This window comes from Phaethon aethereus (assembly GCF_964289735.1).
Source record: "Phaethon aethereus genome assembly, chromosome: 1".
Taxonomy (NCBI): domain Eukaryota; kingdom Metazoa; phylum Chordata; class Aves; order Phaethontiformes; family Phaethontidae; genus Phaethon; species Phaethon aethereus.
Genome location: NC_138575.1, coordinates 13,089,356 through 13,111,954, shown reverse-complemented (window position 1 = coordinate 13,111,954; position 22,599 = coordinate 13,089,356). Strand labels below are relative to the sequence as shown.

General features: G+C 38.9%; 1 protein-coding gene across 2 annotated transcripts in view; it reads right to left on the bottom strand.

Annotated features, from left to right (window-relative positions):
* Positions 1-22,599, bottom strand: part of MAGI2 (membrane associated guanylate kinase, WW and PDZ domain containing 2) — a gene marked incomplete at both ends in the record, with an annotated part of 789,860 nt that overhangs the window by 532,399 nt on the left and 234,862 nt on the right. For both annotated transcript variants that reach the window (XM_082004503.1, XM_082004504.1), the window contains one exon: positions 8,560-8,676. In XM_082004503.1, the coding sequence (XP_081860629.1) occupies positions 8,560-8,676 (117 nt within the window). The remainder of the gene's footprint in view (positions 1-8,559; positions 8,677-22,599) is intronic.

Here is a 22,599-nt window from a genome sequence, read left to right as displayed (position 1 = left end):
CAATAGTACATCTAAGACCTTCAGGCTGGAAAACCTACTGTCATAGGGAGATATAGTCTTTACCCAAACTTCAAGCTGTGTTAAGCGAGTCAAAAGCTATGACTTGTAAAATAAGTTAATCATAGCCTCTCCTATTTGCTGCTCTTGTTCTGCAGAGACAAGGTACTTTATCAGATTTATGCTATTGCCCCTCTAGTTTTCTGCTAGTTCTCAAGTAATCAATACGAACAGTGCTAACATCAAAATTAATTTAAAACTGCCACTATCCTTTATCCTTTTGGTATCATGTGAATTAGAGAACTCATTTTGCAACACTAGAAAACCTTCTCAAAGTTAAATGAAAAATGGATCAATTCTTGGGGGCAATCAGCACAAATACTGTAACTAAACTTCTCATCTGGCATTATGCATATGTTATACCACATATAAATAATTACAGACAGATATGATTAGCAACCCAAGCTGTTTGCCAGAGACATTAGTCTTTAAATCACATGCTGGTTAACATCACTTAAGGAAGGTATGCGACATTCTTTTGTAGGAAAACTGCTTAAAAAAGGTCAGGTTTGCAATTTCAGAACTTCTTCCTGCTTTTTTTTTTTTTTTCACTGCAAAAACTTCTAGTGACTTTAGTGGTATTATATCAACTCTCCAGGTAGCAATGCATCAGATTACCTGTTATACAAATAATTTATATTGGCACTGCAGTATAAAAAATATTTACTGACTTGCATTATTTGGTTTTGAAAATGGGAGAGAAAAGTGACTAAGGAGCAGAAAGAATGGGAGTGGGGGTCAGAATGAGCAGTCTCACTTTATTACAGCTGCAGTCTGGGTGCAAGGACCTCAGAGAAGCCCTTTTTTAACTGAACAGCAAATGAAATTATCCTAAGGTCTTCATACAATCTTTTATGGAACATTTAAGCTGTAATATCATAAGTGGTACACAACTGCTACTCTTTATTTTGTAACATCTCTTCTCACTTCACACTACAGTTATACTGCATCAGACACATTCCATCTCCCCTTCTTCCTGGATAGTTGTTTTCTTCAGATACCTTTATTTTAAGGTGAGTATTTAAATCAGATATATTAGTCACTGAATAGCTGAGAATTGATGTCCTAAATAAAGCTGAGAATTTTCTGAGAAAAGGTGACCGAAATTATGTGGGTTTTCTCTCTCATGACTAACAAACTGTACAGTATTTTCTATCAGTGTTGCTATTTGTAGACAAAGTTTGGACATCTCTTTACCCTAGATCTTAGTTAAGAAAAAACTGTAATTCACTTTGATAAATAAAAGACAAGATTGTTTTTTGCTTGGTTTTATTTTCATCCACTGCTTCCCACCAACGGCAATGCAGTGTCCCCATCCCAAACACACTCGGAGCCTGAGCGATGCTTCGTGCCCACTGACAGACAGCACAGTGCCGACTCTGACCTTTACCACCCTGCTCTGAAACAGGCAAAACCCCATAAAAATCGCATGGAAAAGTCAATACAAAGACGCATAAGCCAATCTCTTTTAACCAGACATTCCCAGTGTCTTCAGAGAAACAGGTCAGTGTACCATATGCATTTCCAGGAGGTAATTTCTACTATATGTAGCAGTAGAAAAGAAAGCAAGGTCCAGGAGTACCAGTTTAACCACCACTGCACCTCATGCAAGTCAACTCAGGCACTCTCTGTGCTATGGGTTTATTTGCCAACCGTACTTTGCCTCTTCTATTTAGGCTGTCAGTTATTTGAAGCAGTGGCCTCCTTATCTCCTGGCACACATTGCTGTGTTGCATATAGCACAGCGGGGACCTCATCTTGTCCCAAATATGGATTCTTCCACCTGGTGTGCAGAGCGCTGAAAAACACATGGAGTCAAGATATTTGTTTTTACTCCGAATTTGTACAGAGCTGGGTGCTAGGTGGTAGGTCCACAAAGCCAGCACACGGAAAATATTTATACACTTCGAGCAACAGTTATTGGTATTTTTTAAAGTTGGCTCTGTTACCCTTGTTCCCACCAGTTCTCACCAGCTTCATCTCCACTCAAAGCCACAGCGTCCTTCTTTTTTCCTAGGCATGCTCAGTGAGGAAGGGGCTTTTGTGAGGAGGGAGCTTTCCCCACCCAGGGGCAGGTTTCTGCCAATTATATGTTAATTAGATGTTAATTAGGAGAGTTCACTCAAGGTTCAGTAGTTGCGTTCCTTTTGTGATTACCTTGCTCCTTCCCTCAAAGTTGCACCTTGTTAACTGCTCACAGAGACTAAACAATACCTCCAGCTTCGTTCCTTGCATACCTCCAACAATCTCATGTAATTACCTGATTTGGTTTAATTTTGCTTTAGATATAAAAAAGGCTGAATACACTTGCCAATGATTCTGCTTTAAATACACCTTGGAGGTGTGCTCCATTAGATGCACAACAAGAACATTTCCCTAGAGCTCTGCGTTGCTCTATTCTGAGCCATCAAAGTCAGGTCTAAGAAATAACTAACACTTGTCTGAAAGACTAAAGTAGTCATTAAAGTTAGGTACTGTTATTTCCAATGATGCGGACATTTCTTGGCAGTACGGTGTGCTAAGCACAGGTTATTTTATTCTAAGAATAGTTCCATATGATGTCAAACTGGAAGATTTTTTTAACCAACAATATCTGGACTTTCTAACTTTTTATTTTAAGAACAAAGTTGTGCACTGAGTTTCCACCCTTAAAAGATAATTTTGACATTGAACAAATTTATAGAAAAATATATGAAACCACTGGCAAGTCTGTTTCATACATTCTACTTCGATTGCTCTTGGCTATATAGTTTTTTAGAAGAGGAACAAAGTATTTTACAAATGCAATATGAAAGGAGTTATATTTGTCCAAATGTAGTCAAATATATCTCGCATTCTTATTCAGAGTAGCAGAACTACACACACAGAGTTTCTGAGTTGGGTGTACCCTCACCCAATATATATTTATTGCCCACTTGACTTCTGCCACTCCTTCCTCACCCTTAAATTCAGAAACTTCAGATGAAACCCTGGCTGCGTAATCGGGGTTTCCTCCAGTGTTTACTCAATATTGTCACTCCCTTATTATAGTGACTAATATAAAAGGTATTAGAATTAATACAAAGTACTGTTCTATGATAACACCTATTAGCTCCAACCCCAGGGAGGAAGGACAGGAGAGAAAAGCCTCATCACAACTCAGTATATACACACCCAGATGTGCCTTACTGCTTCTGATGGGTACCCATGAAGATGACTATGAATGACTGTGGTCTCCTAATGTAATACACCTCTCTGCAGAGGGAAAGGCCCTGATTGTTTTGGAGATGGAGATTTCTCCAGGGCTGAACGTGTGGAGTGAATTCCCCTGAGGCTGTGTCCTCACCTCCCTGTAGCAATTTCTGCTTCAAGTACAAGTAGAAACATGTTTTATTGACTTCAGTATCTAAAAATGGCACTTACCTTTGCCATATATGACAAACAAAAGCAAGTTCAGAGAAAAAAAGTCACTGCATACACTTTCTTTTCTGGGAAGAGGACTAGACAATAAACAGAAGCACTTTGTAATATGTAAGACTTCAACAGTACACACACAATACTGCAGCTTGCAGGTTAAATATATTTATACATAGACCAGATTATACTAGAATAGAACAAAACCTCATTTGAAAATGAGGTTTTTACTTAAAGTTACTCAAAATGAGCCAAGAATCTAATTATTCATAGACAGATAAAAATAAGAAATCACATGTTCATAGGTCATATTTGCAGTTGTATGTTATCTGTATTCACCTAACACAGAGAAATCATAATACCAATAGGCAAACTAAGCCAAAGAACAAATTATTATCACTGTTTTGTATGTGGGGAACCGTAGCACATAATGACTGCATTTCTTGCCTGTGGTCACTCGCATATAGCATGTGGCTCAGTCACAAACTGAACCTTTTTTCCTGTGTTGCTGACAAATGTCTTAAATAAACCATTCTTCCTCCAAGTCTTCTGTGTTGATAGTCATACTGCATTACCCAGTGCAATAAGCCTGAGCCATGCACTCAGTCCTCTCCTTTCTTTCATCACTGTTGTTTTTCTAAATGCAAACACTAGGAAGGAAACTTCCTCAACACCATGACTTTTGTTTTTTTATGTCACATTATCACTTTTGATATGTGGCCACTGGAGAATGCACTTCTGGGCTGCATCCTCCAGTGGTGTAAATCAGTACAGTGGGATAGAGTAATTCACCTGCGCTACTGTGGATTGGAGGTTATACCTCAGAGGATATCAAAAGGAATCTCTTCAAATAGATTATTTTTTTATTTCTATGAATCAGCATGTCATTGTTTGACTTCTTCCAGTGTTTTTTAATCAAAATGTCTTCTACTATCTTTTCATACTCCCTGTCTGGGAAGGAAGTATACAGATGCTATTTTGAAACACAGCTCCACTATTTTGCCAGCTCTTAAAGAAATGGAATTTGCAATTACTTGGAAGGACATATCAAGGGAGACATGCCTGACCATGACTGTCACTACCAAAACTTTTTTCCTTTCATGCACTCTCCCCAGAGCTTTACTCTTGCGATGACACAAAGTTGGAGCTATCTCTTCTCGCATTAGTGAAGACTGGAAAGCTGCTTGCCCACATGGCAACTGCAGTTTCCTGAGAGCACTACCAAGCACAAGGTGCAGCATGCCTAAGTTTCTGTCTGCCTATAGCATTCACAGTCCTAGACGTGTTTCGTGGCCTTTCTCCAGATCCTTGGACTTGGACAGAAAGGGGGAGTGTCAGATACTGCTTACACGTGTTTAATAACTACCACTTCTTACCATGGCTATTCTTCTGTACTGTAGGACAACCTCAATGGTTAGTGCTCCTAAATAACTTCAGAATAAGTTTAGGGTATGAAAACTATGCCAAAAATCTATACAAAAGAAAAAGGAAAAGAAAATGCACGAGACAAACTTCAGTCGGGTCTTCTGAACTTGGAAAATTGTCAACCTTTCTTTCCCTAGAACTGATTTTTGTAATTTTTTGTTTTCCTTTGAGATGCTCAGCAATATTTCTTGTTTGTATTACTTTTGGTTTCCCAACACCTGAAGTCTAGTCCTCCTGCTTGCATTTAAACAAGAGCTGTGCCCTGACAGAAGACCACTGCCCAGTCTTCCTTCTCAAGAGTGCATGTTTTCTTTCATATTATTTGCAGTATTGTATCTTTAAAAAAGTTTCAATTTCTTGACCTTGTCTGTTGAAAGCTTTATTGCTTTTCTAATTCAGCTTCAAATTAACAGAACTTTTTCTTCATTTTCTTGTTTATGTATCAGTTTCATTACTGCTGTCACACAGCTCTGGGGACAGAGCTAGTTAACGGCTGCATCTCGACTGCTGCAAATACAATCGCATGTTCTGCCCTGGGATATATGCGTGTAATTCCTGTTGACAATGCAGGGAAAATCAATTTCATATGGCACCGAGAACTGCAACCACTTATGGAAGGCAGCATTTGACTCTTACGGTTACACAGTCATTTCTAATTTCGTAGAAAGTGACACTGCATTATTAAAAATAGAGAAATGTAAGGATCAGAAACCCAACCAATTCACCCCATCCACAGGGGCCACAATTTCCGAGGGCAGAATTGATCCATTATCCTCATGTCATGCATTTCTGGCCCATCCATCCTTTGGTGAACACAGGAATGTACACTTATATAACTTACAATTCAAATTCTTATCCAGTAAATATGGCTTACCTGTTCTAACTACATTTGGCTTATCCTGATTTAAAACAGGTATGGATTTAGTTCTCTGCTTCCTAGTTTCCCGGAGAATACTCACTCATTTAATGTAAGTGAAAGATGTCTTAATCTGACCTGGAAGGCTGAGAAGCCCATGGTCATGTCCACTGCACTGCAAGGGCCAGTGCTGTTGGTCTGGACAAAAAGCAAAGAACAGTAAAAACTCAAAGTCAAGGACTCTGTTATAAAGGTTCTCCTGGTTTCACTGGCAATTACACCTCTATAACTGAGGAAAGACTGTAGGTGCATTTTTAAAAGGAAAAGGTTGCCAACTATTTTTCAGATTTATTTTGCTCTTTAAGTTACAACCCTGTCACTGGAAATAAAGGCTACGTTGCCTGCAGTTGTCTTTCTCTTTCTATTTTTCTGCACAAGAACTTGACCAAACTGAGTGCTGCCTTTGCTGTGTTGGCAGGATTTGTAATAAGTACATGGTTAGTCTGTACTCATTAAGTGAACTTTTGGGCACTGGTATAGTCAGTTAAATATTATTGCTGCTTACTAAAGAAATCTCCCTACCAGTTGTAAACTAGAGTGTTTGGATAGCTGACCATTACTCTCAGCCTGCGTACAGAGTTTCAGAAAACCCCCAAACAAACAAACCTGCCCAAAGCAGAAAATTTTGACTATCAGGACCCTTGAAAAGTAAGTTCATGATTCAAAAATTAGTTGTTATATGAAAAAAAGAAAACACTTGAGAACATTTTCCCTCCTAAACATGAATGCTGGAGATATAGAATAAAATTGCATTAAAAAAGATTCACCACAATTATGACTGAGGTGAAATCTGGGTTGCAATCTATGTAATGGTGTCCTTTTCATTTACCTGATTAGGGAAACTTCTTTAGCTAACCACATATCAACCTGTCCGCATTTGTGAATTTCTTTATCTTTCTACTACTACTATGAAAGGGCTACTTTCATAGGATTTTCAAGAAAATTTCAAAGAATATATAACACTCGGGCACTACTTTTTTTTCTGTTTTTTCTACCACCACTATTGAAAAGAGTTTTCCACTCTATCCAAGAACGTGCCTGCTTATCTAGCAATTCAGCAGTTGTCATCTGCAACACTACATTATTTTTGAAAATCTGGTTCTTACTTAAAGATGCTCAATATGTAATACAATAAAGACCTAAGAATCTAACCACATCCATCTTCTGTGTCATTTTATAAGTCACAGCAGTAAGGTAAGATAATATTATGTTTTTATAGGTTCAATGTTGTGGTCTTCGTGGTTACAGTGATACTTTTTGAATTAAAATTTTGCTTTTGTGAGTACTGTATTTCACTTGATAAATGAGAACACTTTACTATTGCCCTGACTAAAAACCAAACAAACCCAAAAAGTACTCATCATGCCCATACTGTCAACCGACAGTATCTGCTACATGTGTTGCAATATTGTTGGGTTTTCCTTCATCTTATTCTGTATCTCCATCATTAACAAGCATGTGCTGGGGCTATAATAAGTATACTCTTGTGTTAATGACCTTCCCAGATATACTAAAAAGTGTGAATTAATCTCAAAACATATTTGTAGTCGCATTTCCACTTCAGCTGTGATGTTTCTCAGCACCTTCAGACAAACCTAATTCACCATAAATCTCACATAAATGTAATAGTTTTGGTTTTCTGCATACAGGTGATATTTTTTTAATGTTTTTCTCCACCTTCCTTTCTAATCAGGGATGAATGGATCTCCTGAAATTAAGACTTTATTTATCTTCAGCTTCCAAATGAAGGGAAAATTAAATGAAAGGGAAATGCTTGAGTGTCTTTTGGTGGTGTAGTTTTTCAAATTCCCATTCTTTAAGGTAATGAAAGAAAAAACATACAGTAGCATTCACAACATCACCACTTTCAAAGAGCATCCACTCAACATAGAAATAGTGCAGTCACTTACTCCGTATACCTTCCTCTGCCTATCATTCCAGTGTCAAGCCTGCAAGTTCAAAGGTGCACCCTTTTTTTCCCAAACCAGAAGCTCCATTTTTTGTCTACCAAGCAATTATTTTATGAGGTAAGAATAATGGAACTTCAGTCCATTTTAAATGATATATTGTCTGTCAGTCAAGTCGATGTGTTCTGAAAGGCATGGCCATGTCCTGACAGTCGGACATGGCTTATGTTACTCTACTTATTTTCATGTCTACTGCAGAAACAGGTGAATAAGGTCAATAGCTACAAAAATGATTTTAGAGATATCAGAGTATTTCAGATGTAGATACCATTGACTTATGTGAGAACAAAAGAACATGCATGCAAGACAATATGAACTTTCATTGCCATGCCTGCTGCACCTAAACAACAAAATTTCCTATTTTCTGTTTCCTCTGTTGCCTTATTGCATTCTAAACCCCACAATATTATTATACAAAGTATAACACTGTGAAATACGAGACTGTTGTGGTTTAGCTCGCTCTCTGTCAGACATCAATAAAACCAGCCCAGAAAACTGCTTTTTTCTTTAAATTTGTGCTTTTTAAAACTGCAGAAGAAAAGATTATTATTCTAGAGCCACAGTTTATGAGAACTAAAACTTTGAAAAAAACATGCAATTTCAGATATTAACTCAGTGTTAAGACAATTCAGTTTCTCAGCAATAACGTGGAAGACATGCAACAAGCTGTAAATCTATTTACAGGAAGACTGCTTCATCTACAGTCCACCTCTTCACACCTTGCAAATGGTCTCAGCAGCATTAATGCAGATAGTCTGTTGCCCTTAAGAAAACAGATTTTTTCATCTCCACCCTACTCACATGGCACTGTGCGGAGGTAGAGATTGTCTCTTATGATCTGCTGGAGCTCATGGTCTACCGAACCTTTCTGGAACCGTAAATTGAGGTAGTGACGAAGGTCCTTATCAACAATGCCTCCTGTCAAGGAAAAGACAAATGAAAGAATGATTTAAAAATATATTGCTTTGATGGAAGCCATGAATCACTTGTAAAGTCTCAGTGGCTCATCTTCCTTCATGTTTCTGTCACGAAGGATGACAGAAGCACAAAGAGCTTTCTGGTTAGGTCTTGCAGTTGGTATAATATTACTTAGTATCAATAACTGTAAAAGTTAAAACAGTTATGACAACCACCTGGCTAAATCTGTACAGTTCAGAAAATACATATAGGATTATAGACAGAGGTGTCAATTTTTTTCTGCACAAACTGGAACATATTGTTATTATATAAGTACCTAAATATATATTTCTAAATAATACATTATTAGGTATTATGTTTCCCATGACCTTGTACCAATTTTCCACCTGCTTCTTAAACCAAAAAAACTTGGTTCAAAATGGCTCTGTAATATTCAGTGTTTTCAGTACAAGTGTAACCAGGATAAAATGCAGCTGTACTTAATGATCATATAAATATGATCTAATCTTCTGTGTTACTTATTTCTAATAGCACTGAATATATCTGATAAGTTACACACAATAATATATCTGAAAAAGATACTATAGCAAACGAGGGTACATACTTTATTTCCACCACTGAAAAGAGTCATTAGTAATAAAACATCTCAGCATAACACTGCAAACATGGAAAAAAAATTAATTAAAAAAACTGTGTTTGCCACTTACTATAACTTTAGGACAAAACAACTTGAAGTATCGTTTAACAACTGACTGCTGTATCATATTCCACTTTAAAATCATACCTATAAATCTAATCCAACATGATTAATAAACACTAATAATAATAAATAAGAAATGATTAATTTCCTGATACGGTTCTTCTCCATTTCTTTTAGCCTGGAGTATGGATCACATTTATAATCATGGGAAAAAAGTCCATAAATAACTGCATTTCTTCCTTCTCTAAAATTATGACATAAGAAAAAATATAGAAAATCATTACTACACTGAGTTCTGACATATATACCCGAGATGAAAAATTGCGAGAAGATAGATCCCTAACTTGTTGCTTCATACATTCAACCTTCAAACATTTTTTGAAATGGCATTTGCCATCGAACCCTCTGCCAAAAGTCTTATTGACTTGGACTATATAAAGATTTTCCTGTAAAAAGGAACAAGTAACATTCCTACCTAATTATTTGGAAGGCACTGCAGAGCACAAATGGCTATAAATTAAAATATAATTCTCCTTACAGCTATTCCTATTTATCTGCCAATTACAAGTCCATAATCTTATTATTGCTGTTCTTTGTCAAAAAATTAAGACCCTTTTATTCCAGGTTTATAAAAAGCTTATAAATAATTTCTGTCATCTTTAGCTAAAGGCAAAAAAACAACAGATTTTCATAATCAAAAGGAAAAAAAAAAAAAAAGCCCCAACTCATAACAAACACAAAGAAATACCTGTGTGCCTGGTTCCCAGAGGCTGAGAACTTCCATACGGATTGCTGTTATTCCCGGATCCCAGCTGAGCCACTCAGTCTACTATTTTGGTACCACTAACCCTGTTCCTAGCAATGGGCTCTGGTTGCAGACCGGACCATCCTTACTCCTGCTAATTTCTTACGAGATTAGGGCTGGAGGAAGCTGCGGAGCAGCGCTCTGCTCCTGGTTGGAATCAGCTGTCTCTTCTGATCGGCTGCAGAGAGTAAAGGTCCTGCAGCTCTTGCTCTTCTCACTCTAATACACGGAACATGCCCAGTGATGCAGATGCTTTCTGGCAGCCTGAGAAAATGCCAGCTCGAGAACAACAGCTGTAGCCTGCCCACTGACATAAACCTGAATCATTCAACTTATGACATAAGGAAGCTTAGGAACCTACACAGATTTCTGACCCTCAAAGTGCATTTTTTATTTACAGCCTTTTGCTTCAAATGCAGCCATTTACTTCACCATGTGTTAACGAATGCACTAAAATCTCCTAAGCACTCCATAAAGAGAGTCACCTGGTATTTTTGGCAGACTGCATATTCCAAAACAGAGTCGAAAAATATACATTGACAAGAGGAGATACCTACAGCCTTGTATTTGTTAGATACAAAAGCAAAAGCTTGTAACAGAAATAAAACCTGTACCTGGTGCTGAGGAAAAAAACTTACCGGCTCCCAAGCACAGGAGAAACATGAATTTTTTCTTAATATCTCAGTATATACTGTAAAGTTAGCAAAGTCTATTTTAAAAAGCAGTCAGATGAACTGCAGACAGCACAGGTACTATTGACAAATGTCCTTCTTTGAAAGTCATTCTATTTTCGGACTGAACTGACATTTTTCAATTTTTTGGGCATAAGCTACCTTTTTTTTGAATCTAGTATAACAATGAGTTGTACATCCTGGAAAGTGTAAAAAATAAAATAATTTGAGAGTCCTGAAGAGCAGATGCAATATTTTTAATTCATCCTTCCAATTGTCATTCTTCTGCTTTTCTCCCCTAAAAAGCTTTGTTATTTTACCTGATGTTTATCAAGAGCATACTTGACTCCGGATGTACTTTCCAGGTATTTATAATATCTGAGCTTCTGAGCAGCCTGATTCTTTTAAAGGACAAGCATAACAAAATCTTGAGGGTGCTAGTGTGGGGCCATAAGACTTTTTGCAAGAAACTAGTTATTTGCAAGGATGTAAAACAGCCTTGATTACATGAGTAGTAATAATAATAGGACTATGTCCTCCAAAAGGCTGAAATAAGAGATGGAAAATATCATTTGGTTTACTTTGGAGGGAAAAAAGAAACTTAGTGACATTGTCAATACGTTAATAGAAAGAGAAGCAATCAGAGGGAAATTGTTTTTCCAGGCAGTAACAATACTCCGCGATTTAGTGGTCCCATCCAGCCCAGTTATACAAATGTCCAGTACCCTGGACTGACTTGGTTTTCATAAAATCCAACGTTCAAGTATTTTGTCTTTTTGCACTACAGTGAAAACCACTGAGATGTTGATGAATTCCTGACACGAACCTAACCCCTTAGTTTTCTATTACTCCCAGCCGACCCGCGATGGAGGACCTCTGAACGACGCTCAGGTGCCACCGGTGCCTGTCGCAGGGAACCACCAACCCGCTGCAGCTGCACCGCGGCTCGCGCGGAGGAGCCCGGAGAGACGGAGCTCGCCAGGGCCACATCCTCTCACTGTGCGTGGCAGCCGACGGTAAAGCTGTTGTGTGTCAGAGGTATTAGACGGCACAAGCTTTAGAAACCCAACCCAGAGATCATAATTAAAACTGTCCTTTGGCCACTACCACAGGAGGAGGCTGACAGCTGCATGACAGAGCATGCACTGGCTTGCAGCCATGCAGGACTTTCTTTTTTGAATTTTTCCTGGCTTCAGGCCTATGCTCTGTTTCAGTTTCATTTCACTCCAATGAATGCCATTGCCTTGCTAGCCGGGAAATATAGGATGTGAATTAAATACTTCCAGTAATGACCTCTTGCATAATGTATGTCTGGTTTAGGTACGGCTACCAATCATGAAGGCAAACTCATAGCGGTGACGGAATTTGTTTCCACAGATTATAAAATTATATACACTTGGCTGAACTAAATAATGTTCTGTTTGCATGATTACTTATGAATTTAATGAGCAAAGTATATCTTTCTACAGTGTTTTAATATATTTCTCTCAGGTTTCCTTCCCTTCTCAAAATCTAGTAGCAAAGACCAATCAGAAAAGAAATACAATGAAGAACATACCTACAAAGGGGTATTGAATAGTTTGTAGCTCATTAAAAGATTCAAAACTGAAATAGATAGCTACTATTTCCTTGAAAATGACAGGGATAAAGGTTTATCATTTTCTCTAGCCCTAAATATTGTAAGTGGTTTTCTTGTAACTTCCTATCTGGTAACCCACAGATGCTGCAGCTGAAGTCTACTCTTGTATCTTATTTTTCAGTGAAGGACTACTTGCAAAACACAAACATCCTACTTGTTCCCACAATTTTAGCTCTAAATAATTTATTTCTTACCTTTAACATAATTTTTATGGTTATAACTTCTCAACAAACATTTCTGAGTATTCACCCATTAGTACTTTCTCATCTTGTATCATAACCTTTCAGTGAATTGACTTCCCAAACCTGGTGCGGTACGTTATTTGCTTTTTGACAGTATAATCAATTGCATCTCAGCCAAGAACAATTTGCCTTAGATATTTTATTTGCTCGGATTAGAATTTAAAAGATTTCAGTTTCCCTGGGTTCTATAAATACTCCTGGTTAGAAAAATCTATGAGTAAGCAAGACTCTTACATCTAGATTTGCATCTGTACATGACCTGTGTCTGAGAAAAATAAAGGAAATATCTTAGGACCTGTCTGTTTGTGAAAACAGACAAGATCATAACCTTTTGGTATATACCTGCCCCCTTCAGCTGCCCTACTTGCATCAATCTGTGTGTCCCCTTGTTTTGAACAAGTTCCCACTTCTAACTGAGATATAAGACATATATATTTGGCAAAGTCAAATGCCTTGGATGAACAGGCTTTCATCAGCTTTGGTAGGACTATTCTACTGGAGAGTCTCACCCCAAATATTTACTCAGGCGCTACCTGGAGCTTTATATCAATGTTGTGGTATGCCTCTGTGGTGGGTTGACCCTGGGTGGATGCCAGGTGCCCACCAGAGCCGCTCTGTCACTGCCCTCCTCAGCTGGGCAGGGTACAGAAAATACAACGAAAGGCTCGTGGGTCAAGATAACAACAGGGAGAGATCAGTCTCCAATTACCATCATGGGCAAAACAGACTCGACCTGGGGAAAAAACCCTAAACCAAAATCTTAGAAACACCTTCCCCCCACCCCTCCCTTCTTCCCAGGCTCAACTTCACTCCCCATTTCTCTCCCTCCTCCCCCCGAGCAGCGCAGGGGACAGGAACGGGGTTGTGGTCAGTTCATCACACGCTGTCTCTGCCGCTCCTTCCTCCTCAGGGAAGAACTCCTCACCCTCTGCCCCTGCTCCAGCCTGGGGTCCCTCCCACGGGAGACAGTCCTCCACGGACTTCTGCAGCGTGAGTCCTTCCCATGGGCTGCAGTTCTTCATGAGCTGCTCCAGCCTGGGTCCCCCACGGGTGCCGTCCTTCAGGAACAGGCTGCTCCAGCCTGGCCCCCGCGGGGTCCCAGGTCCTGCCAGCAAACCTGCTCCAGCCGGGGCTCCTCTCTCTCCCCTCGGGGCCACAGGCCCTGCCAGGAGCCGGCTCCAGCGCGGGCTGCCCACGGGGTCATGGCCTCCTTCGGGCATCCCCCTGCTCCGGCGTGGGGCCCTCCCCGGGTGCGGGTGCAGATCTGCTCCCCCGTGGAGATCCACAGCCGCAGGGGCACAGCCGGCCTCCCCGTGGGCTTCCCCAGGGGCTGCCGGGGACCCTCTGCTCCGGCGCCTGGAGCCCTCCTGCCCCTCCTGCTCTGGGCTGGGGGCTGCAGGGCTGCTCCTCTCGCATCTTCTCACTCCTCTCTCCAGCTGCAGCTGCCCAGTTCCACACACACCACAAATCTGTTCTCCCAGAGGTGCTGCCACCGTTGCTGATGGGCTTGGCCTTGGCCAGCGGTGGGTCCATCTTGGAGCCGCTGGCACTGGGTCTGTCGGACACAGAGGAAGCTTTGAGCAGCTTCTCACAGAAACCACACCTACCAGAAGCTTGCCACGCAAAGCCAGCACAGCCGCCATGGACATCTGACAATAGCTCAAGTTTCTTCTGCACCTCTTCTGTAGAAGACGTGCAATTTGGTGCATGCCAGACTAACTTCTCTTTCATCATTAACAGATGATATAAATGGCCTTTCAATCAGTAGCCTAAGTGACGGCCTGACTTCTTTGAACCAGATATCAGGAATGTCTGATATATTAGTTCTTTTCTCTTCTGATGAGATAAAAAAGTCTTTTGCTCATGAAAGTGGCTGCAAGAATTTTTTTTTCGTGACTCTCTCCAGGATCTACCAAGAAAATCAAAGCCACTGTAAATAAAAAAGCTGTGTATATGGTTTAATTGCTTGTATCTGAATGATTTTGGAAACGGTGCAGTAAGAATTCAGAATACCTAAAATTGTCGTACACAACCGCTCTCAGTCATCCCCATCAGTTCAGTGACACCATGCCCACCTTCATATAAGAATCACTGTGATTTTTTTCATTCTGACATGTAAGACCTAACCTGAGGTGACCTATAATTCCCCTCCTCCAGTCCCTTTCTCCAGACCCACACAGCTCTAGGCTGGTATATGCACAACAGTCACACTGCAAGCTTGAGCAGCAGGGAGGGACTGGCACTACCAAGCTGCAAGAGAGCCTGTACCAGCCAGGATCCAAAACACTCCCGCTGACGTATGTATCTCACTGTAAGCTGCCTGAAGTAATTGAAAAAATTTTAAACATTAAAAACTATTAACTGCCACATCCCCTCTTGTCTCAAAACTTCTTTCCTCAGATGGTCCTCTCAGGAGAATGGCAATGTTCCCCTCTCCTGAAGGATCCACCTAACCCATGGACCATAACAAAGTTTGTGAATAAAAAGGTAAAATACATCCACCACATTGTTTTTGTTTTTTTTTTTTATGAGTCCAGTAGTATTTTATTGTAATAAAATAAAAGAAAAATCCTGAAGATGTAAAAGAAAGCATCCATTAAGAAGGAATTTATGATTACCATTACTCATATGAATTGCTAGCATTTGTAGTACAAACAGTACTTTTTAAACAAATTAAGTATGTCTTATCTTAGTACTTGAATAATGAAGATATCATGCATTTAACATTTCAGAACTAGTATGAGATTATTTGCTCTAATAGTTTCTTTAACTGGCAAGAGTAACCAAAAAAATACTTTTAAGAGAGAATATGAAAATTCCAAGAAATATCAAAACTCCTGGTTGGATTTCATAAGGATTTGTTATTAAAATACAGTCTACAGCTAAGCCTATTATTTAAAGGTAATTATTCTCAACAAACCTATCTACTGCTCAGAGGAGTATAAAGATGAATACTGGCATCTCACTAATCATTGTATATCGAGCATATTCAACCCTGGAAGTTCCTTCAGATTTCCGTGCAAAATATGTAATTACTGTAGACTAAAAACAGTACAACAAAACTTTAGTAAATTATAAGAAGTATTACATTCCTGTCATCAGCTGAAGATTACACTGGGTTTTTTTAAAGCTTTTCTATCCCTAGATTAAATTCTGTGGGTCTTCTTTCAACTTCTGCCTGCCTTCCACCTTCAGCCAAGTCTGCCATCAGACTTACTGCAAAGTCTCAGACCATCAGGGCTGAGCTATCATCACTGTGGAACGTGTGGTAAAACAAAGTGTAATGGAGGACCAGAGGGAATTACGGAGGAAAATTAGCCTCCTCAGGAAGAAAATTAACTTCCTTCATACTTGGGACTACTCCAATAAATTAAATTTCATGATCCTTTATTGGACATCTAAACAAATTTCAAGAGTAAAGGCTTTGGAAAAATGTACAAATTGGTGTTCTTATATGTGCCATATATGATGAAAAACATTTTAAAATTTAGTTTATTGATGGGGAAATGGCCTTCTCTGTTACAACCTACTATTTTGTAACCTTCCCTTTTCTCTTTGTGAATTGATTATACTACTAACCACCTTGTTTATTTGTCTTTTATATTATATATCATATATATGTATATTGTATTTATCACACACACACTTACATTTCCATACTTAGATGTATCCTTTTATTCCTCCCTCCTAACATTTTAAATTCAAAGATTTAAAATACAGCAGTATAGGTCTTACAGGAAAAATTGCATAGGGACGGTACTATATACAGAATACAGGTCATATTAAAAAAAACAAAAACAAAAAATCTACCCAGATGATGAATAATTTTCTCCATGACAGGTCCCTGAGCATTCATATAGCATCATAGAATCACAGAGTATCTTAAGTTGGAAGGGACCTATAAGGATTATCAAGTCCCGGCTCCTTTCTACCTCACTAAATCACATTGATATTACATTAGTATTTGGATGTATGTCTCTGTATAAATATGTAATTCCCTAATCTCTGTGGTCTGGGTAATGTATTTCACCTGCTCTCCTTATACCAGGAGACAGGCTGAGGTTTGCACGCTTTTTGATCTTCACAGGGCAGAAAGTTTCCACTTTCTCTGTTGTTGGGAATGGAGGAATCCTCACTGCCTAAGGACTACCTGGGTTCATTTCACCGCTATGTTACACCTGCCCTTGTGGTACCTTCTACTGGAGCAATCTGAGTAAGGACGAGATCAACAGGACACTCTGCAGCAGCAACAAGATGAGACCAGCAACACCAGGTGTAGACTGATCCTTGGATTAATGTGAAAGCATATCATGCCCTGGATTTATTTTCTTAGTTTTGTGGCTAACCTTAATCCTCTGTTTGAAATACGAGAACCAAGCGTGTATTATGCCAGAAGCAAAAATGTGGTTTGTAATGATACAGGGAGACCGTGTCAGCAGGAGAGTCAGCTGAGCCATGCACACCTGCATTTTGTACCTTGTCTCAGATTACTGAACTTCAGCTCTTATTAAAATTATAGCTCTCCCATCCTCGTGGCTACAGAAACGGCCTTCTACTGTGAAGCCAAGTTGCAGCATCTACCAGAGTCTGCTGACAGCATGCAACATTGACTTTAAGGTAGGCACTCCCAAGTTAATCTCAGAGAACTGACATTTAACTACTAAAACCATTTTGTAGTTTTGCTATCTATCTAGAGATACTTTGCTTTGTTCTCTTCAGTTAATTGACAACCAAGCACAGTTCTTCACCAGAGTTTCTGGGAAATACTCTGATTTAACTGGTTGGAAAGACAAGCTGTCCTTCATGTAACAGAATAGTTATGTGTTATTTGGCGTTCTAGTTAGTAGGGGCATAAATAAAGTAAAAATGATGTTCGAATACTGCCGCTGCTTCTCTACAAAGGCTCTCTGGAAATGCACTGCCTTTTACTCTAGTTTTGAAATTCACTACAGCTAACTATGGAACAGAGCTGCTTGTAGGTGCCTCCAGTATATCACTGATTTGACTGATAACTTACACATAAACATTAATGATTGCTACTGAGATATTTAGAAGACTGTAATTGTTCCTACAAGACTTACAACAAGGGAAATAATTACCTTTACAGATGATTTTGACAAACACTAAGCTGTAAGGGATTGTACATTTACTTACAGAGTGAGACTGTCAAAAATTACACTCAGCCTATGCAGACATATAGAGCCGGGCAATATCTGCAAGGATAGACTTCTCCTCTTCAAATTTGAATATGTTTATGGAAGTCTTACTTCAAACACTACTTGGCATTCAGATGTTCCCACTCATAGAAATCTCCTTTTATTTGGACAAAGGGTACCACAACAGAGCTTGACACTTGCTAAGGCCAATGTATGTTATGTGCTCTGACTCCCAGATACAGCTCCCAAAGAAAAATGATAGTAAGGTCCCAATTGACTTCAACAAGAACAGCTGGAAAAGGGAGATAAAACATCTTATTGGTATTCTTCTAAAGACAAAACCTCTTTGAAAATTGATGGCACATAAAGTTGAAAACTCATAGAATAAGCTTAACCAGAGGTTGACTGTAGCATACTAAAAACATTTGAACAGAACTAATAAGGCTGGTTTTAGCTTCAGAAAAACATTTATATTGTTATTTGAGCTGGATATATTGCCAGGAAGCTGTTTTGAATTCTAGGAAAATCCACATTAGCCAGAAATGTTCAACAGACAAGTTAACCAAGGGGGAAAAAAAGTCATAAAGATGTAAGAATTTTATATTTTAATCAAAATATAGCAGAATACTTTTTCATGTTTATACTTGGAAACAAAAAATGCTTCTCTCTGTGTGCTGCTTACTGACATGTTCATTAGAAAAAAACACACTTACAAATTGACTTCTCTGGAAAAGCTCAAATGCAGCATTAATCTCTGATACACAGTAACGGTGATAATATGGGGCTCATTCATTCTGGCTGGGTACAAATTATGCCTCATTGCGTCAGTTTAATTCTCCACATCAGAGCCTCTACAATCCTCTCTGTGCTCCCCTCCAGGCTGCCTGCTCTGTGCTGAGAGCTACATAGATAGATTGCTGGTCTTCAGGAAGAATCTGTTACAAGTTTTATTATTCAAGAAAAAGTAGAACTTACAAGAATATGTTCAAAATTGTGTTACTGTGGACAAATATTCTCCTGTTCTTGCTTTGCAATGGGTTAAATCACCTCCTCTTAAAAGTAGATAGCACTTGTTCCTCACCTTTAATAGATAAGTTACTGTTATGTTTAATACTCCTTTTTTCTGTCAGTGCAGCGACGCGACTGTTCATCTACTACGGAGACAAATGTTCTTTTTCTCTAATAGTCTTTTAGTGTTATCTTCTTTGTGGAAGGCAACTGTGATGGAACTTTGAGGTTTGACATGTATTTGAATAAAATATGAAAGACTCAATCAGAATAATGGCATAGTTTTACCAGACTTGAATTATTTGAAAGGTATTCTACTTAAATCATAGCTGCACAATTTTAATTGTTTGTGATAGAGACTTATTTTCCTTAATTCTGGAAATAATATTGGCATATTAATAGTCTGTGAACTGTGTGCTGACATTTTGTAAAAAGAGAAAGATTAATCTCGGTAAAAAAATCCCAGTAACACACAATTGATGAGGGAAGCAAGCTCACAGAGACTACCATTGTATGAGTTCTAATAATAGTTACAAAACATGATTTAGGTTGGTATCTGAATCATGGCAGCCCAGTTTTTTAAAGTCCTTGCAGCATCTCAGTCTGAACCCATAATGTACCGTGAAAAATCACTACCATAATACATTACTTGCTGGCTTTCTAATAGCTTGTTGCATAAATAGCAGAACACTATCTTGCAAACTTTATACTCAGGAAACTTATCAAGTGCAAACTCAACATGTAAAAGATAAACTGAACTTTGAAAGCAGAGTTCACAAAATTATTACTAAACTTTGAGATTGAATTGCATATATGTCACCAAATGCATATCCTTCACCCAAAAAACTATTATCCTGAATAAGTGTCATGGCATTCATATGAAGCCAAAGCAAGAGTAAAACACGAAGAAAAATTTAAATGGGAGGTGTTTTACAACTATTTTTCAGTAATAGGAAATTAAGACAACACAAAACATGCAAATAAGCCTGAGGCCGAGAAGGTGTCCTCCAGCTTTTATACACAACACAGATCTCAGAACACTTAACTGACATAGTTTCATTTCTGTGTGATGCTCCTTTCAGCTTGAAGTCCATAGTGATACCATCTTCCAGCTATCACAGTTAAACAGGGTTGTGCCCAGTCAGTAACTGAACAGAAAATTTCTCAGCACATGAAACCAAAATGAAAGTCATGTTGGAAATTGAGCAAGTGACGCTCTTCTTTCTAAGCCAAGGGTGGGAGAGTGCCTCAGCATGTTGAGGCCACAGGACCTATATAGTCCTTGTAGGATAGTGTTGAAGAGCTGATACATGCTACGTGCTAAGAAACCTTCATTTCAGCCAAGACAGAAGAGCAGATGAAGTCTGCGGAGTGTTTGGCATTCTCTGGAACAAAAGCTGCAGTACTAATTGAACAGGTCATCATTAGGCTTAAAAACAAATGAATCAAGAAATAACTAGACTAGCAGTGGACATAATATTTAGAGGTTTACAAAAAGTCAACACTGTTAAGCCCCTCAGAATTGTAGCAGACATTTCTAAGGCTATGTATTATTCAGGTTATCATTTTGCGCTGGCTTAGGAATTCAAGGCTTTCACCAAAAAGCAGTTTTCTTTCCCTGTCTGGGGGCTCTCTAAGGCATCTGGGATGGTTAAATATTATATAGGTAATTACTGTCAGAAAAAAACCCCATCAGATAAAAAGTATATAAAAAGTTGGAAATAGTAAACAATTTCACTATAAAAATAATTTTCAAAGAAGCAAGATATAACTAGAAAAATCTATAAAAAAGTAGGCATTTATTGTTTAAAATGACTGCATAACAAGGCATAAATAATCCTGTTTTCTTTCTTGAAAACATCTAAAACTTCATCATTCTTTGTTTGTGCAGTCTTACAAAGCAATTAATAATCTTACTAGAATAATTAATAATTAATACTAATAATTATAAGACTGGCATAAAGAATAAATTTGAGTTTGGGAAGGAAAAGTGAAGTTACAAATAAGCCAAGGGGTTTGCTTGATTTTGAAGTAAGGTTGAAAAAAGTACTAATTTGTCAGTGATGCATCTTTTATCATGACAAACTTCTTATCTATTGTAGCACAACAGCATGACAGATAGTATCTGTTACCTTAATATAAAACCCATTCAAAGAATTTTCTGGCAATTCCATCACACTAGGCAAGCTTCAAAGATGTACAGTAAAAGTACAATCAAAGCAGTGGAAATTTTGGTAAAACATTGAGTGGTCCTTCAATATGAAAAAATACAATGAAGTTGTTGAATCCTCAGTAGCCCTGTGCAACACCACGCATCAGGTTTGCTACAGAACACCTCTAGAACAGCTTTGACATTTTTCCCTACTTATGCATTAACTAAAATCCAGCAATACTGTCACAAAATCACTCAGCTACAGGTACCAGGACATTTCTGGTCAGAGGAACTATTGCTCTGGGTCAAGCTCTGGGCTGTTATGCTCAGTAGTCTGCCTCTGGCAAGCATTTTGCCAAGGCAAAGGAAAAAACAGAGTGTCCATCAGAGCCTGGATGCTCTGGCTGTTGCAATGTGACGTCCTCTCTAATTCTGCCTCTGAATCATCCTCACTGAGAATACAGTTCCTACACTCCCTCTTTTTTCCACGTATGAAAAGGAAAGTCTTCCTACTTGTTTCAGAGAGAAGCTAGCAGGATAAAAGTCAGGAAAACAAACAACTAAACACCAAATACAACAGTGAGATTTGTAGTTGACCAAGCAAATTATTTCCATGTACGTACTGCTGACAGCGCTTTCTATGCAGTGACAATACTGTTCTTCACTTCTGCACAGGGACACAGACTGCAGGAACTCATGTCTCTGATCAATCGGCAATAGCAGATCCCCAGCATGCAAAGACAAGGTAGCTTCAAATTAGCTTGTTCTCAAAAAGCTACAAAAATAGGTATGGTTTTTAAAATACAAAAGTGAGTCTTTGTAATGTCGCTCAATAAGCACTTTCAAATTGCTGTATGTCGCTAAGCCCAGCCAATAAAGCAACGTCTTTAGGCAATCACGGGTACCTTTTGTGGAGTATGGTACTTCAGCATAAAAGACAGCACTTGGTTTTGGAGCACTGAGCCAGCTGCTCTGTGCATGAAGAAGCTGTTATATTCTGGGACAGTCTCAGCTGGTTAGTTGGGTCCCCTTGTGTTGATTCAATTAGCACTGCCGGAAAATGTAAAATGACCAAAAGAGACACTGCATTGTGCAAACTTGCATTGTACAAAATATGTCTGCTTACATAATATGTTTCAACAAAGAAATAAAATGCTCCTGTTCCCAGGCGCTGTAGGCAGGCAGATGGTGGGTACTCCAGCAAGATCATGTACTTTGCCTGCAGAGAAGCGATGCCCTCAGCCTCCGGGGAAGAGACTGCTGCTGCACTTCTCTGATGCCCCAGTCTGCTGACCCAGGGAACGAAACACAGGATTACAGCTGGACTAAAATTGTTCGCTCTGCATCCCCAGAAGCAGGAAGGTGTCACAACAGGGGACAAAAATGAGATGACAGAGTTCTAGGTTCACTCTTTTACCCTTCAGGCACATTGTCCCCCCGGCTATGATCTACTGGACTGAAATCAATACACTCCAAAGTTCAGAAGAATGCTTAGTTGTTTCATACAGAATTTATTACATTTTCATGGTTGTTACTTAACTAAAAGAGAA